A 13,360-nucleotide genomic window follows, 5' to 3' on the forward strand; every position below is an offset into this window, starting at 1 on the left:
GGCCGATTTTGGACAATTTAGGAGTGGTTTTGGTGTTGTAAAGGAAACTGTTGGGAAAATACTGAATGTCCTCTTCCAACATGAGAGTAACATGATAACAAAGGTATCAACTGTAGCTGTGAACATGACAGCATGTGTGATTACCTAGCAGAGCATCAGGACTGTTTGAGGCATATGATAGCTATGTGATTAACATGATGATTCAGCCTCTATGGAGAGAGACATATGACAAGCATGATCATTTCTGACGTGGAGCTAATCTGAAGTAAACATTGAATACTGCTTTCTATTCCTCCATCTTGTGACTGTGGAACTCCCTCTCTTGGATATCAGCATGTGAAGGACACTGTTCAGGAACTAGTTGATGCTCTGTATGTGATGACTACTTCCATTCTGGAGAGGATCACAGATACATGGTTCCTGAGATTCAAGCTCAGGCCGGGACCAGGGATATTTAAAAATGAACAATTCAGAATTTTGAGGAAAATTCAGAATTTTGAGGAAAATTTAGAATTTTGAGAGTTTGAGTAAAAAGTCCGGATTTTGAGAGTTTGAGTAAAAAGTCCGGATTTTGAGAGTTTGAGTAAAAAGTCCGGATTTTGAGATTTTGAGAAAAAATACATAATTTTGAGAAAAAATATAATTTTGAGATTTTGAGAAAAAATACAGAATTTTGAGATTTTGAGAAAAAGTCAGAATTTTGAGGAAAAAGTCAGAATTTTAAGATGTTTAGAAGAAAAAAAAAACGTATCAGAAAAAAAAACTGTATTTTGAACATGACAGGATTTATGATTACCGAGAAGAACCGGTATTCCTCCATCTAGTGACTGTGTGACTCCCTCTCTTGGATATCAGCATGTGAAGGACACTGTTCAGGAACTAGTTGATGCTCTGTATGTGATGACTACTTCCATTCTGGAGAGGATCACAGATACATGGATCCTGAGATTCAAGCTCAAGCTGGTGACCAGGGAGATTTTTCTAACAGAAATTATGATTATCAGAGAATTGAATGCTATGTTATATTTAATATATAAATAATACAATTGTGTAAGCCTTACATGTCAAGAGACAGTAGATCTCAGCACTCAGGAAGGTGATCAGCCACAAGGTGTCATGTGACCACACAGTGATCTGATCATGGGTCTATTGATAGGGTCAGGGGTCAGTTATCTCATGACTAAGCATGGATTCATTGTCTCTTCAGTTTGAGTAGTTGCACTCGGCTGTGGAGACATTGCTCTTCATGTTGTTTGCCTCTTTTGCAAAAGATTAAAGGACCAGAAAGACATCTCTTTGACTAGTTCATATCAAGAATTTCCACCACAGTGAATCAGTTTCTGACATTTTCAGGATCACAAATGGCAGTTTCAACCAGAAAGTGCCAGTATGGGTTGCTCTTAGCGGTTGATTTTGATGAATAATTGGCCGATTTTGATCCTGAAAATGTCAGAAATAGATTCAGCATCCTCAATAAACCCCACAACCACTTTGCCAGCATTTGCTAATGAACGCAACTTATGCTAATTGTGCCCGTGGGACCCCTACTATACATTTCCAGTTTCACAACAGGACTCTAAAAGCTGGCAACTAGACTAATGGCGCTTTCCCACTGCAGGGCCTCGCTCGGCTTAGTACGGTATGGCTAGGCCTCGATAGGCCTTGGTAGGCCCGGCTCACTTTATACTGCCTTTCCATTACAGTTTAGGAACTTAGGTAGTAACTATAGTAACGCAGTGTAGGCGGAGCCGTGACGTCATCTTCAATGAGAACCACAGAACCAACATCAGCCGTTAGGGTTAGCGTTAGAGGTGAAGTGTTTGTTATTTTTTGCGGGGGTCTTTTCAGCCCACAGCAACATGGAGGACAGGTAACACTCACCTTCCAGATCATGGTGGTCAAAGCAGCTACTGTAGGCTGCAAGACATCATTCTGAGTGTCAGTCACATGATGGAAATACACATCTCACTTCTTCTTCTGGGGGTTGTGTGGAACAGGGGGTTGAAATGACCGTTTGCTAATCCTCATGCTCTGTACTCTCATGGAGGGAGAGACCACGGGCCATGGGTACATGCATGACAACAGCCCACCATCTTTCCTACATGGAGCACTATTTCATTTTAGGATTTAATTGTATTCAATTTTATTTACTATAAATGTCATTTAATTGTATTTAATTGTATTGTATTAAAGAAAATGGAGCCATTCTTACGTACCCATCAGCTTAAATAAAGTATTTTTGATCTGATTCTTAATCTGATCCACCTTAGGGGGTTAGGGTCTTTATCACCTCTTTTTGTTGTTGTTTTGTTTATTTGTGTTTTAGTTTTGTGCACAACATTCATACAGAACTATCTAAAACTTGCATTGATTTAGAGGAACTTAAAGAAGTTCTATCATATGATATTAAATGCCTCATATACTCTGAAAGTAAAGAGGAAGAGCCTCCAATGAAGCTCAGCGCAAGTTCTTTCAGGAAGACTGGAATACATTCACTCCACACTCATCACATCCCCTCTTCATCCCATCTCCTCATCAAATCCAGATCTTCATCATCATCACCAGTGTCTAGACCCCGGGGGGTTCCCTATATGCTCACGGCTGCATTTCCCCCTTTAGATATAAGATGTCAGGATCGGGGTCTAATCGCCAAAGACTTAACATTTATTATGTGGCACGTGTCAATAAATGTTCTTTAAACAAAATGAAGTCTCTCCTGATTGAACTGACAGCTGGTCATGTGATTAGCATGCATCCCGAGGCACTTTTCTTTTGGAAATGAAGTTGCTAAATCTAGTGAAGAAGTTGGCATCATTAGCTTTCAGAGACCATGATGTTTGAGATGCCAACATATTTAGTAAGTCCCAAAAATACAGTAGCTACTGCCAAATATCACAGAATGTCCTTCCAGTCACATGTCGCAGTTTGTAAGCCAGCGTGCTTATCTGAGTACGTCTGATTCAACAGTTATTATGATCAGGGGTATACATAACTGGTACGCAGGTAAGCGTGCGCGGCAAACATCTGAAATGCGTGCCGTCACTTGTGTCACGAAGCGCATTTGCGTACCGTCGGACTTGTGAAGCTTTTCCAGAAGGCGCTTCGATCAGTGGGACGACAGAGCCGGTCGCCGTGCGCACAGACGGGGCTGCTGTTAACGTCGGTGTGTACAACGGAATTGTGCCACAACGTCCGGCGCGAGTTCCACTAGCGCCCGCCCACCTCCCCCCCCTTCCCCCGGCGACGTCCGCGAAACAGAGGGGCTGAACACATAACCTTGCGTGGGCAGCCCTGAGTACCAAACATTGTCTCCTGGTACTCATTTGAGTAACTCACTAAGAAAGTTATGTGCACCCCTGATTATGATCCAAGTTTTTAGTTTATCTGCTTCCTGTTGTATTTTTAAACTGGAGCGGCTGCTTTCTGTTTTTATATCGCCCCAAACTGTGGATTCCCATTTGATCTGAGAACAGCAACCTCCATTGGAATTTTTAAAAGTAAATTAAAGACCTGTCTTTTTAATTTGGGGCCATTGTAATTCTCTGGCAGTATCACTGTTCATGTTTTATTGTTTCATTGTTTTACGGTTCAGTGGTATAACTCTTTCTGTTTGTTTATACCTTGTTTTGAATTATGTTCCTCATTGTTATGTCATTTTCTGTCATTTGCGTCAAGCATGAAAGGTGCTGTATAAATAAAGTGTATTATTATTTATTAGCCCTGCTTTCTGGGGGGGGGGGGGGGGGGTGTGCAAGAGAAACTTCCTCTGGATGAAACACACAGATTTGAGCCTCTGCCGACCGTTTACATGCACTAACACCTATAGAGCAATGTGCAATATAAACACTTATTTGCAATCGTACTGCGCTACAATCACCAAAATGTATTTATTTTTAAGGGTTACAAATACTTGAAATGCTATCTCTGTCACTTAGTTTGACTGAAATTGCTTGTCTTTATTTGTAGTACTAATGTGTGCTTTGCTTATTTCTAATATGTCATGCCTTTTTTCTATGCCACTTTGGCTGTAACACTCTCAAAGTCCCTGCTGTTGGACTAATTAAGGAATGCTTCTGATTAGCAAACGGTCATTAGCATGCATCGGGGGATCAATCTGTATCAACGAGCATTGGGGAGGGAAAGTATACTGAATACTGGCTTCATGCATGAATCCAAAAGCCTTTCTGAGCAGCCTCACCCATGCAGAACGGGAGAGGGCCGCTCCAGAAGGACGGGGTTCCCATGATGCATTTAATTGCATCCTCTCCAATTAGCTCGTAACCCTGGTAACAGACGAAGGTGAGCGACTCCCCGGGCAGGTACAGCCTCTTGGACAGGATCTGGTATCCGTTGTCGGGCAGACCGGGATTCTCACAGGAAACAGATTCCTCCGCTGGGTGAAGACCGAGGAAGAAGCAAAAGAAAAAACATGGAATATTTAGGCCCAATTCCAAACCACACCCTACCCACTCCCCCTCCGTGATGGAGTGAACTAGGTCTGTAGTCTCACTCGCAGCTGAACGAGGCTCCCTTCTTAAATCTGATTTATAAGCTGCTTAGTTTTTGCAACTGTCTCTGTAAATATACAACACTTTTCTAGATTAATAATGAGTAAATTATCCTAAATTAAAAAACTATTCGAGGTAACCATGAGGTTGTTAACATCTGTATGTCAATATTAAATGTCCATCACGTTGTGCAGTTTATCAGTTAATGTTTTTCACGGAACTATTTGTAAGCACCTTGTTCCCCTCTGTGCGAACACGCAAACGGAGGGGTAGTGTGCAGGGGGCGGTTTGGAATTGGGCCTTTGAGTTTCTCGGCTCGGATCAGAGAGTTTTACGTCAGCTCGAATGTCAGATCTGACAGTTTCTCTCACGCTGAGGTGAAATGAATCACGGATAATCTCCAGGTGGTGAGGGCTGATTGGTACGGTGCATTAGCATGGCATTACCATAACACACACACACACACACACACACACACACACACACACACACACACACACACACACACACACACACACACACACACACACACACACACACACACACACACACACACACACACACACACACACACACACACACACACACACACACACACACACACACACACACACACACACACACACACACACATTGATATGAGCTGGCATGTGGAGACGCTGTGATGATCAGTGCAGGAACGAGAGAGAGAGAAATCACACAAACCCACTCACTGTAAAAACTCAAAATCTTGCCAAGTATATTCGTCTCATTTCTAGTCAGAATATGTCTTTAGACTCGATATACGACCTAATAACTGAAAAGGTAACAATTCAGTGCGATAGAGGGTCTTGTTTTTAGACAATGCATCTTCAAGACTCTTGAAAACATCTTATTTTGCATCTTAATTGAAACAAGTTTTTATTTTTTCAACTTTTTACTTTGACTTCTTGCATGTTGAACTCAAATACCTGTACTTTCTACTTCTTACATGTTGAACTCAAATACCTGTACTTTCTACTTCTTACATGTTGAACTCAAATACCTGTACTTTCTACTTCTTACATGTTGAACTCAAATACCTGTACTTTCTACTTCTTACATGTTGAACACAAATACCTGTACTTTCTACTTCTTACATGTTGAACACAAATACCTGTACTTTCTACTTCTTACATGTTGAACTCAAATACCTGTACTTCCTACTTCTTACATGTTGAACTCAAATACCTGAACTTTCTACTTCTTACATGTTGAACACAAATACCTGTACTTTCTACTTCTTACATGTTGAACTCAAATACCTGTACTTCCTACTTCTTACATGTTGAACTCAAATACCTGTACTTTCTACTTCTTACATGTTGAACTCAAATACCTGTACTTTCTACTTCTTACATGTTGAACTCAAATACCTGTACTTTCTACTTCTTACATGTTGAACTCAAATACCTGTACTTTCTACTTCTTACATGTTGAACACAAATACCTGTACTTTCTACTTCTTACATGTTGAACTCAAATACCTGTACTTTCTACTTCTCTCATTTTCCAAACAGCTGGTTCCTTTAGTCTGAATGTGTGTTTGGTGGCGTGATCATTATTATTTAGAGTCATTGCGTGCCTATTGATTTGAACACGATCCGTGTATCCATCATTTCCTGGTCTTCTCTAAAGAAGAGGGACCAATGAAAACGTTGTCATGTTGCCGTTGTTCAGCATGGAAACATTCATTAGCTAACAATGACATTATTGTTCTATTAATATAAAGGGAGGTCAGGTACTCTTTAAAACAGCTGCTAGTTATGGGTACTTTTTACTGAAGTACATTTCAAAGTTCTTTACTTTGACTTGAGTAAAGAAGTTTAGTCAGTACTTCTACTTTCTCCAGAGTATTTTTAAACACGAGTATCTGTACTTCTACTTGAGTAAAGGATGTGTGTTCTTCAAACCTCTCTCCTGATACTCACTAACACAGTGGGGGAGTTTGGCGGTCCAAACGGGGGTCCCCGGCTCTCGGCCGTAGCAGCTGATGGTGGCGCCGCCCTGCAGGATGAAGCCGGCGGTGCAGCTGTACTGAATCGTTGTTCCCACCAGGAGCTTGGGGTCGGAGAGGGAGCGGGTCGAGTGCTCCACGTGTCCCGGGTCTGAGCAGTACATGACTGAGAAACACACGGAGAGACATTCATATCATCGGATCTAAGTTTTTATCAGAATCAGTCATCCAAAGGTTAAGGAATGTATCACTTAGACGGATTTTAAATGGCACTTTCTACATTTTGCACTTGCCCATAATTCTGTCAAGCCCTTTGTTGCTAATTAAATGAAAGTTTTCCAAAGCATTTTGGCCTCCATCATTTCTTGGAAAGAAGCAGACACGGAGAACAACAAAAACACCATCTGCACGGCTTCCCATAAACAATAACAGATTGATAAATAAGATAAGAACTGACTCTTTTCGCAGAATGGCGGCTGGTTGCTCCAGGAGAGGTCCAGCTGGCAGGCGAGGGTCTCCCGGCCCACCAGGTCGTATCCCGGGTCGCACTGATAGGTGATCTGCGCCCCTCGAACCAGAGCGATGTGGGACGTGGTCTTCCACCCGTTCTGGATCTCAGGCAGGTCGGGACACGAGTCGTTTCGGGACACCTCTGCAGGAAAAACAGGACAAAAAAAGTTTGATTAATGGCTGGTTTAAGATGAGATAGACCTCTGAGAGAAACAACAGTAAAAAGCAGAATGACGTCGTCTAATTCAGCTAACAGCTAAGCTAACAGCTAAGCTAATGAGCTAACGTTAAGGTATTCGGATAACTAGACGTTTGGGCTAACAGCTAAGCTAACAGCTAAGCTAATGTTGAGTCATTTAAAGGTCACCTATTATGCAGAATCCACTTCTTTATGTCTCTTCTACATCAACATGTGTCCCCTCTTCTTCATGTCTCTTCTACATCAACATGTGTCCCCTCTACTTCATGTCTCTTCTACATCAACATGTGTCCCCTCTTCTTCATGTCTCTTCTACATCAACATGTGTCCCCTCTACTTCATGTCTCTTCTACATCAACATGTGTCCCCTCTTCCTCATGTCTCTTCTACATCAACATGTGTCCCCTCTACTTCATGTCTCTTCTACATCAACATGTGTCCCCTCTACTTCATGTCTCTTCTACATCAACATGTGTCCCCTCTACTTCATGTCTCTTCTACATCAACATGTGTCCCCTCTACTTCATGTCTCTTCTACATCAACATGTGTCCCCTCTTCTTCATGTCTCTTCTACATCAACATGTGTCCCCTCTACTTCATGTCTCTTCTACATCAACATGTGTCCCCTCTACTTCATGTCTCTTCTACATCAACATGTGTCCCCTCTTCTTCATGTCTCTTCTACATCAACATGTGTCCCCTCTACTTCATGTCTCTTCTACATCAACATGTGTCCCCTCTACTTCATGTCTCTTCTACATCAACATGTGTCCCCTCTTCTTCATGTCTCTTCTACATCAACATGTGTCCCCTCTTCTTCATGTCTCCTCTACATCAACATGTGTCCCCTCTTCTTCATGTCTCTTCTACATCAACATGTGTCCCCTCTACTTCATGTCTCTTCTACATCAACATGTGTCCCCTCTTCTCCATGTCTCTTCTTCATCAACATGTGTCCCCTCTTCTCCATGTCTCTTCTTCATCAACCTGTGTCCCCTCTTCTTCATGTCTCTTCTACATCAACATGTGTCCCCTCTTCTCCATGTCTCTTCTTCATCAACATGTGTCCCCTCTTCTCCATGTCTCTTCTACAACAACATGTGTCCCCTCTTCTTCATGTCTCTTCTACATCAACATGTGTCCCCTCTTCTTCATGTCTCTACTACATCAACATGTTTCCCCTCTTCTTCATGTCTCTTCTACATCAACATGTGTCCCCTCTTCTTCATGTCTCTTCTTCATCAACATGTGTCCCCTCTTCTTCATGTCTCTTCTTCATCAACATGTGTCCCCTCTTCTCCATGTCTCTTCTACATCAACATGTGTCCCCTCTTCTTCATGTCTCTTCTACATCAACATGTGTCTCCTCTTCTTCATGTCTCTTCTACATCAACATGTGTCCCCTCTTCTCCATGTCTCTTCTACATCAACATGTGTCCCCTCTTCTCCATGTCTCTTCTACATCAACATGTGTCCCCTCTTCTTCATGTCTCTTCTACATCAACATGTGTCCCCTCTTCTTCATGTCTCTTCTACATCAACATGTGTCCCCTCTTCTTCATGTCTCTTCTACATCAACATGTGTCCCCTTTTCCTCATGTCTCTTCTGCATCAACATGTGTCCCCTCTTCTTCATGTCTCTTCTACATCAACATGTGTCCCCTCTTCTTCATGTCTCTTCTACATCAACATGTGTCCCCTTTTCCTCATGTCTCTTCTGCATCAACATGTGTCCCCTCTTCTTCATGTCTCTTCTACATCAACATGTGTCCCCTCTTCTCCATGTCTCTTCTACATCAACATGTGTCCCCTCTACTTCATGTCTCTTCTACATCAACATGTGTCCCCTCTTCTCCATGTCTCTTCTTCATCAACATGTGTCCCCTCTTCTCCATGTCTCTTCTTCATCAACCTGTGTCCCCTCTTCTTCATGTCTCTTCTACATCAACATGTGTCCCCTCTTCTCCATGTCTCTTCTACATCAACATGTGTCCCCTCTTCTTCATGTCTCTTCTACATCAACATGTGTCTCCTCTTCTTCATGTCTCTTCTACATCAACATGTGTCCCCTCTTCTCCATGTCTCTTCTACATCAACATGTGTCCCCTCTTCTCCATGTCTCTTCTACATCAACATGTGTCCCCTTTTCCTCATGTCTCTTCTGCATCAACATGTGTCCCCTCTTCTTCATGTCTCTTCTACATCAACATGTGTCCCCTCTTCTTCATGTCTCTTCTACATCAACATGTGTCCCCTCTTCTCCATGTCTCTTCTTCATCAACATGTGTCCCCTCTTCTCCATGTCTCTTCTTCATCAACCTGTGTCCCCTCTTCTTCATGTCTCTTCTACATCAACATGTGTCCCCTCTTCTTCATGTCTCTTCTACATCAACATGTGTCCCCTCTTCCTCATGTCTCTTCTACATCAACATGTGTCCCCTCTTCTTCATGTCTCTTCTACATCAACATGTGTCCCCTCTTCTTCATGTCTCTTCTACATCAACATGTGTCCCCTCTTCTTCATGTCTCTTCTACATCAACATGTGTCCCCTCTTCTTCATGTCTCTTCTACATCAACATGTGTCCCCTCTTCTTCATGTCTCTTTTACATCAACATGTGTCCCCTCTTCTCCATGTCTCTTCTTCATCAACATGTGTCCCCTCTTCTTCATGTCTCTTCTTCATCAACATGTGTCCCCTCTTCTCCATGTCTCTTCTTCATCAACATGTGTCCCCTCTTCTTCATGTCTCTTCTTCATCAACATGTGTCCCCTCTTCTCCATGTCTCTTCTACATCAACATGTGTCCCCTCTTCTTCATGTCTCTTCTACATCAACATGTGTCCCCTCTTCTTCATGTCTCTTCTACATCAACATGTGTCCCCTCTTCTTCATGTCTCTTCTACATCAACATGTGTCCCCTCTTCTCCATATCTCTTCTTCATCAACATGTGTCCCCTCTTCTCCATGTCTCTTCTACATCAACATGTGTCCCCTCTTCTTCATGTCTCTTCTACATCAACATGTGTCCCCTCTTCTTCATGTCTCTTCTACATCAACATGTGTCCCCTCTTCTCCATGTCTCTTCTTCATCAACATGTGTCCCCTCTTCTTCATGTCTCTTCTACATCAACATGTGTCCCCTCTTCTCCATGTCTCTTCTACATCAACATGTGTGCCCTCTTCTTCATGTCTCTTCTACATCAACATGTGTCCCCCTCTTCTCCATGTCTCTTCTACATCAACATGTGTCCCCTCTTCTTCATGTCTCTTCTACATCAACATGTGTCCCCTCTTCTTCATGTCTCTTCTACATCAACATGTGTCCCCTCTTCTCCATGTCTCTTCTTCATCAACATGTGTCCCCTCTTCTTCATGTCTCTTCTACATCAACATGTGTCCCCTCTTCTCCATGTCTCTTCTACATCAACATGTGTGCCCTCTTCTTCATGTCTCTTCTACATCAACATGTGTCCCCTCTTCTCCATGTCTCTTCTACATCAACATGTGTCCCCTCTTCTTCATGTCTCTTCTACATCAACATGTGTCCCCTCTTCTTCATGTCTCTTCTACATCAACATGTGTCCCCTTTGTGGAAAGAGACTCTGAAAGTTTCAGGAACAAAGATTCTCTCTCTTTTTGATCCATTTCTATAAAAATCTGTCTGAAAATGAGCTGATCAGATTTTGGCCACTTTATGATGTCATAACGATGTTTTGTCTTGTGTAACCATTAGCCAATCAGCAACCAAGGTAACCCCCCCCACCCCCTTATCACCTGAATCTCCTAGAGCACCATTGAGTTCTTTGTAACCAAATGTCTCTCAGAGGGGCGTGGGGAGGGGCTCCTTATTTTCATCTAAAGTAACAGACAGAGAATCAGCACTTTGGAAACAGGGCTGAAACAGAGGGGATTATGGGTAATGCTGCAATGATCTGTTTGGTGTTTCAGCCAATCAGAGACAGGCTCTGGATATATCTGAGACCTGTGTTATATTGATGAAGAACAGTATGATAGGGGATCTTTAACTAACCAGACGTTTGGGCTAACGGCTAAGCTAATAACAAAAAACAACATCGAAAAATAAGTTTGATTAATGGCGGTGTTACGGGGTTAACATTGCTCAGCGTCCCGGTGTGTTTCTCTCCTTCAGAAAACAAGATAAACAACAGAACATCTGACTCTCTGTGAGGAGGAATCCAGGAGATTGATGGAGTTATTATGCGATTATCGACCGTGTGACAGAGAGATGGATTCCCTCACTGTTGGACCGTCTTCAAGTTTCATCTCTGCAGAAATGAGGACAGTTTGTCTCTGAATCTGCAGATTTAACTCAGACTCCCACTGACACCGGCCTCGATAAAACGATCGCACGCTGTCACTTTCTGTCGATACGCCAGAGACGAAAATGTTGTTTTTGAGGATAGGGAAATCGTGCTGTTAGAGTTTCTTTTTTAGTAAAGATAAATGTTCTAAAGGTCAGTTTATGGACGTGTTTCCAGAGCTTTAAATTTCACCGTCTTCATCAGTGCATGGAAATGACTCCTCATGTGGTCAAAAAATACATAAATATGGACTTTTAATACACATCTACTGGACACATCTCAGCAGGAAACCGATGGACTGTCCACTCCAAGTAGGGAATGAGTCCTTACCCCAAGTGAAGGACTTCAAGGATCTCGGGGTCTTGTTCTCGAGTGAGGGAATAATGAAGCGTGAGATGGGCCGGGGAGTCGGAGCAGCGGGAGCGGTGCTGCAGTTGCTTTACCGCACCGTAGTGACGAAAAGGGAGCTGAGCCAGAAGGCAAAGCTCTCTGTCTACCGGGCCATTTCCCTTCCTACCCTCACCTATGGTCATGAAGGATGGGTCATGACCGAAAGAACGAGATCGCGGATACAAGCGGCCGAGATGGGTTTTCTCCGCAGGGTGGCTGGCGTCTCCCTTACGGCTCCTACACACGGCGGCGTGTGTTGTCGCTTGTCGGCGGGGGGGGGGGCTGAAACTCGACCAACAACCAATCACATGAATCTCCCGCCCCAAACACACGAGCACGCGGTTTGATTGGCTAGAGCTTGTACTGGCATCTGATGCGATTGGCTGACGCCTCCGTCGAGGCGTCAAAAGTAGAACATTGCTCCACTTTTGCAGCGAGCACCGCGAGAGAAGCTAGATTTTGCTCCCACAATGCAGTTCGGCGAATCGTGATGTCACCCCATTCAAAGTGAATGGGCAGAAGCGTTGAAGCGGCAACGCAGGCCACCGTGTGTAGGGGCCGTTAGGGATAAAGTGAGAAGTTCAGTCATCCGGGAGGGAGTCGGAGTTGAACTGCTCCTCCTCCGCGTCCAAAGGAGCCAGTTGAGGTGGTTTGGGCACCTAGTTAGGATGCCACCTGGGCGCCTCCCTAGGGAGGTGTTCCAGGCACGTTCAGCTGGGAGGAGACCAAGGGGTAGACCTAGAACCAGGTGGAGGGATTATATCTCTTCTCTGGCCTGGGAGCGCCTTGGGACCCCCCAGTCAGAGCTGGTTGATGAGGGGAAAGGAACGTTTGGGGCTCTCTGCTGGAACTGATACCTCCGAGACCCGACCACGGATAAGCGGGAGAAGATGGAGGGATGGATGCTACTGGATTTAGATGACATCCTTCTATTTCTTAGTCTATTTAAATAGTTTTCTACATTTTCTTTTGTCTAATCTATTTCTAAAAGCAATAAAACCTTCTAGATATCGTCTGTTTTATTCCAATCAATTTCAAATTATAGTTACTTCAGTTAATATAACTTAAAATCTGACTCAAAGGTGACACATTATGGACCTTATAAATAAAGCTGTTGACGATGTTAGCATAATCTACCAATCAACCAGAACAAATGTGATTCTGCAAATTGCATATTGTTAAATGTCATTGTTTTAAAAAAAGTGTCCACTACAATATTAAAGCTGCTGTTACTGATATGTTTATAATAACAATGTGAGGGGTGCATTGAACCCAGACTAATCACCTCAATCTGCAGATTTCTTAGAGATTTATACAGAGTTTAAGCTAAGTTTGTATCTCCCCGCCTGCAATTTTAGTGTTCAGGTTAACTTAAAGGTCACCTATCATGCTATATTTAGGCAATAGCATAGGTCTCAGATATATACAAATATATAAAAAACATGTAGATGAA

The 13,360-nt window shown here is 43.0% G+C and overlaps 1 protein-coding gene across 1 annotated transcript in view; it reads right to left on the reverse strand.

The window, feature by feature from the left end:
• Positions 1 to 7,145, reverse strand: part of LOC307027683 (seizure 6-like protein) — a gene marked incomplete at its 5' end in the record, with an annotated part of 15,722 nt that extends 8,577 nt beyond the window's left edge. Inside the window, 4 exons of the mRNA XM_079695965.1 lie at positions 1,882 to 1,917; positions 4,199 to 4,393; positions 6,458 to 6,649; positions 6,941 to 7,145. Of these exons, the coding sequence (XP_079552091.1) occupies positions 1,882 to 1,917; positions 4,199 to 4,393; positions 6,458 to 6,649; positions 6,941 to 7,145 (628 nt within the window). The remainder of the gene's footprint in view (positions 1 to 1,881; positions 1,918 to 4,198; positions 4,394 to 6,457; positions 6,650 to 6,940) is intronic.
• Positions 7,146 to 13,360: the final 6,215 nt, after the last annotated feature.

This window comes from Notothenia rossii (assembly GCF_949606895.1).
Source record: "Notothenia rossii genome assembly, contig: scaffold_387, whole genome shotgun sequence".
Taxonomy (NCBI): Eukaryota; Metazoa; Chordata; class Actinopteri; order Perciformes; family Nototheniidae; genus Notothenia; species Notothenia rossii.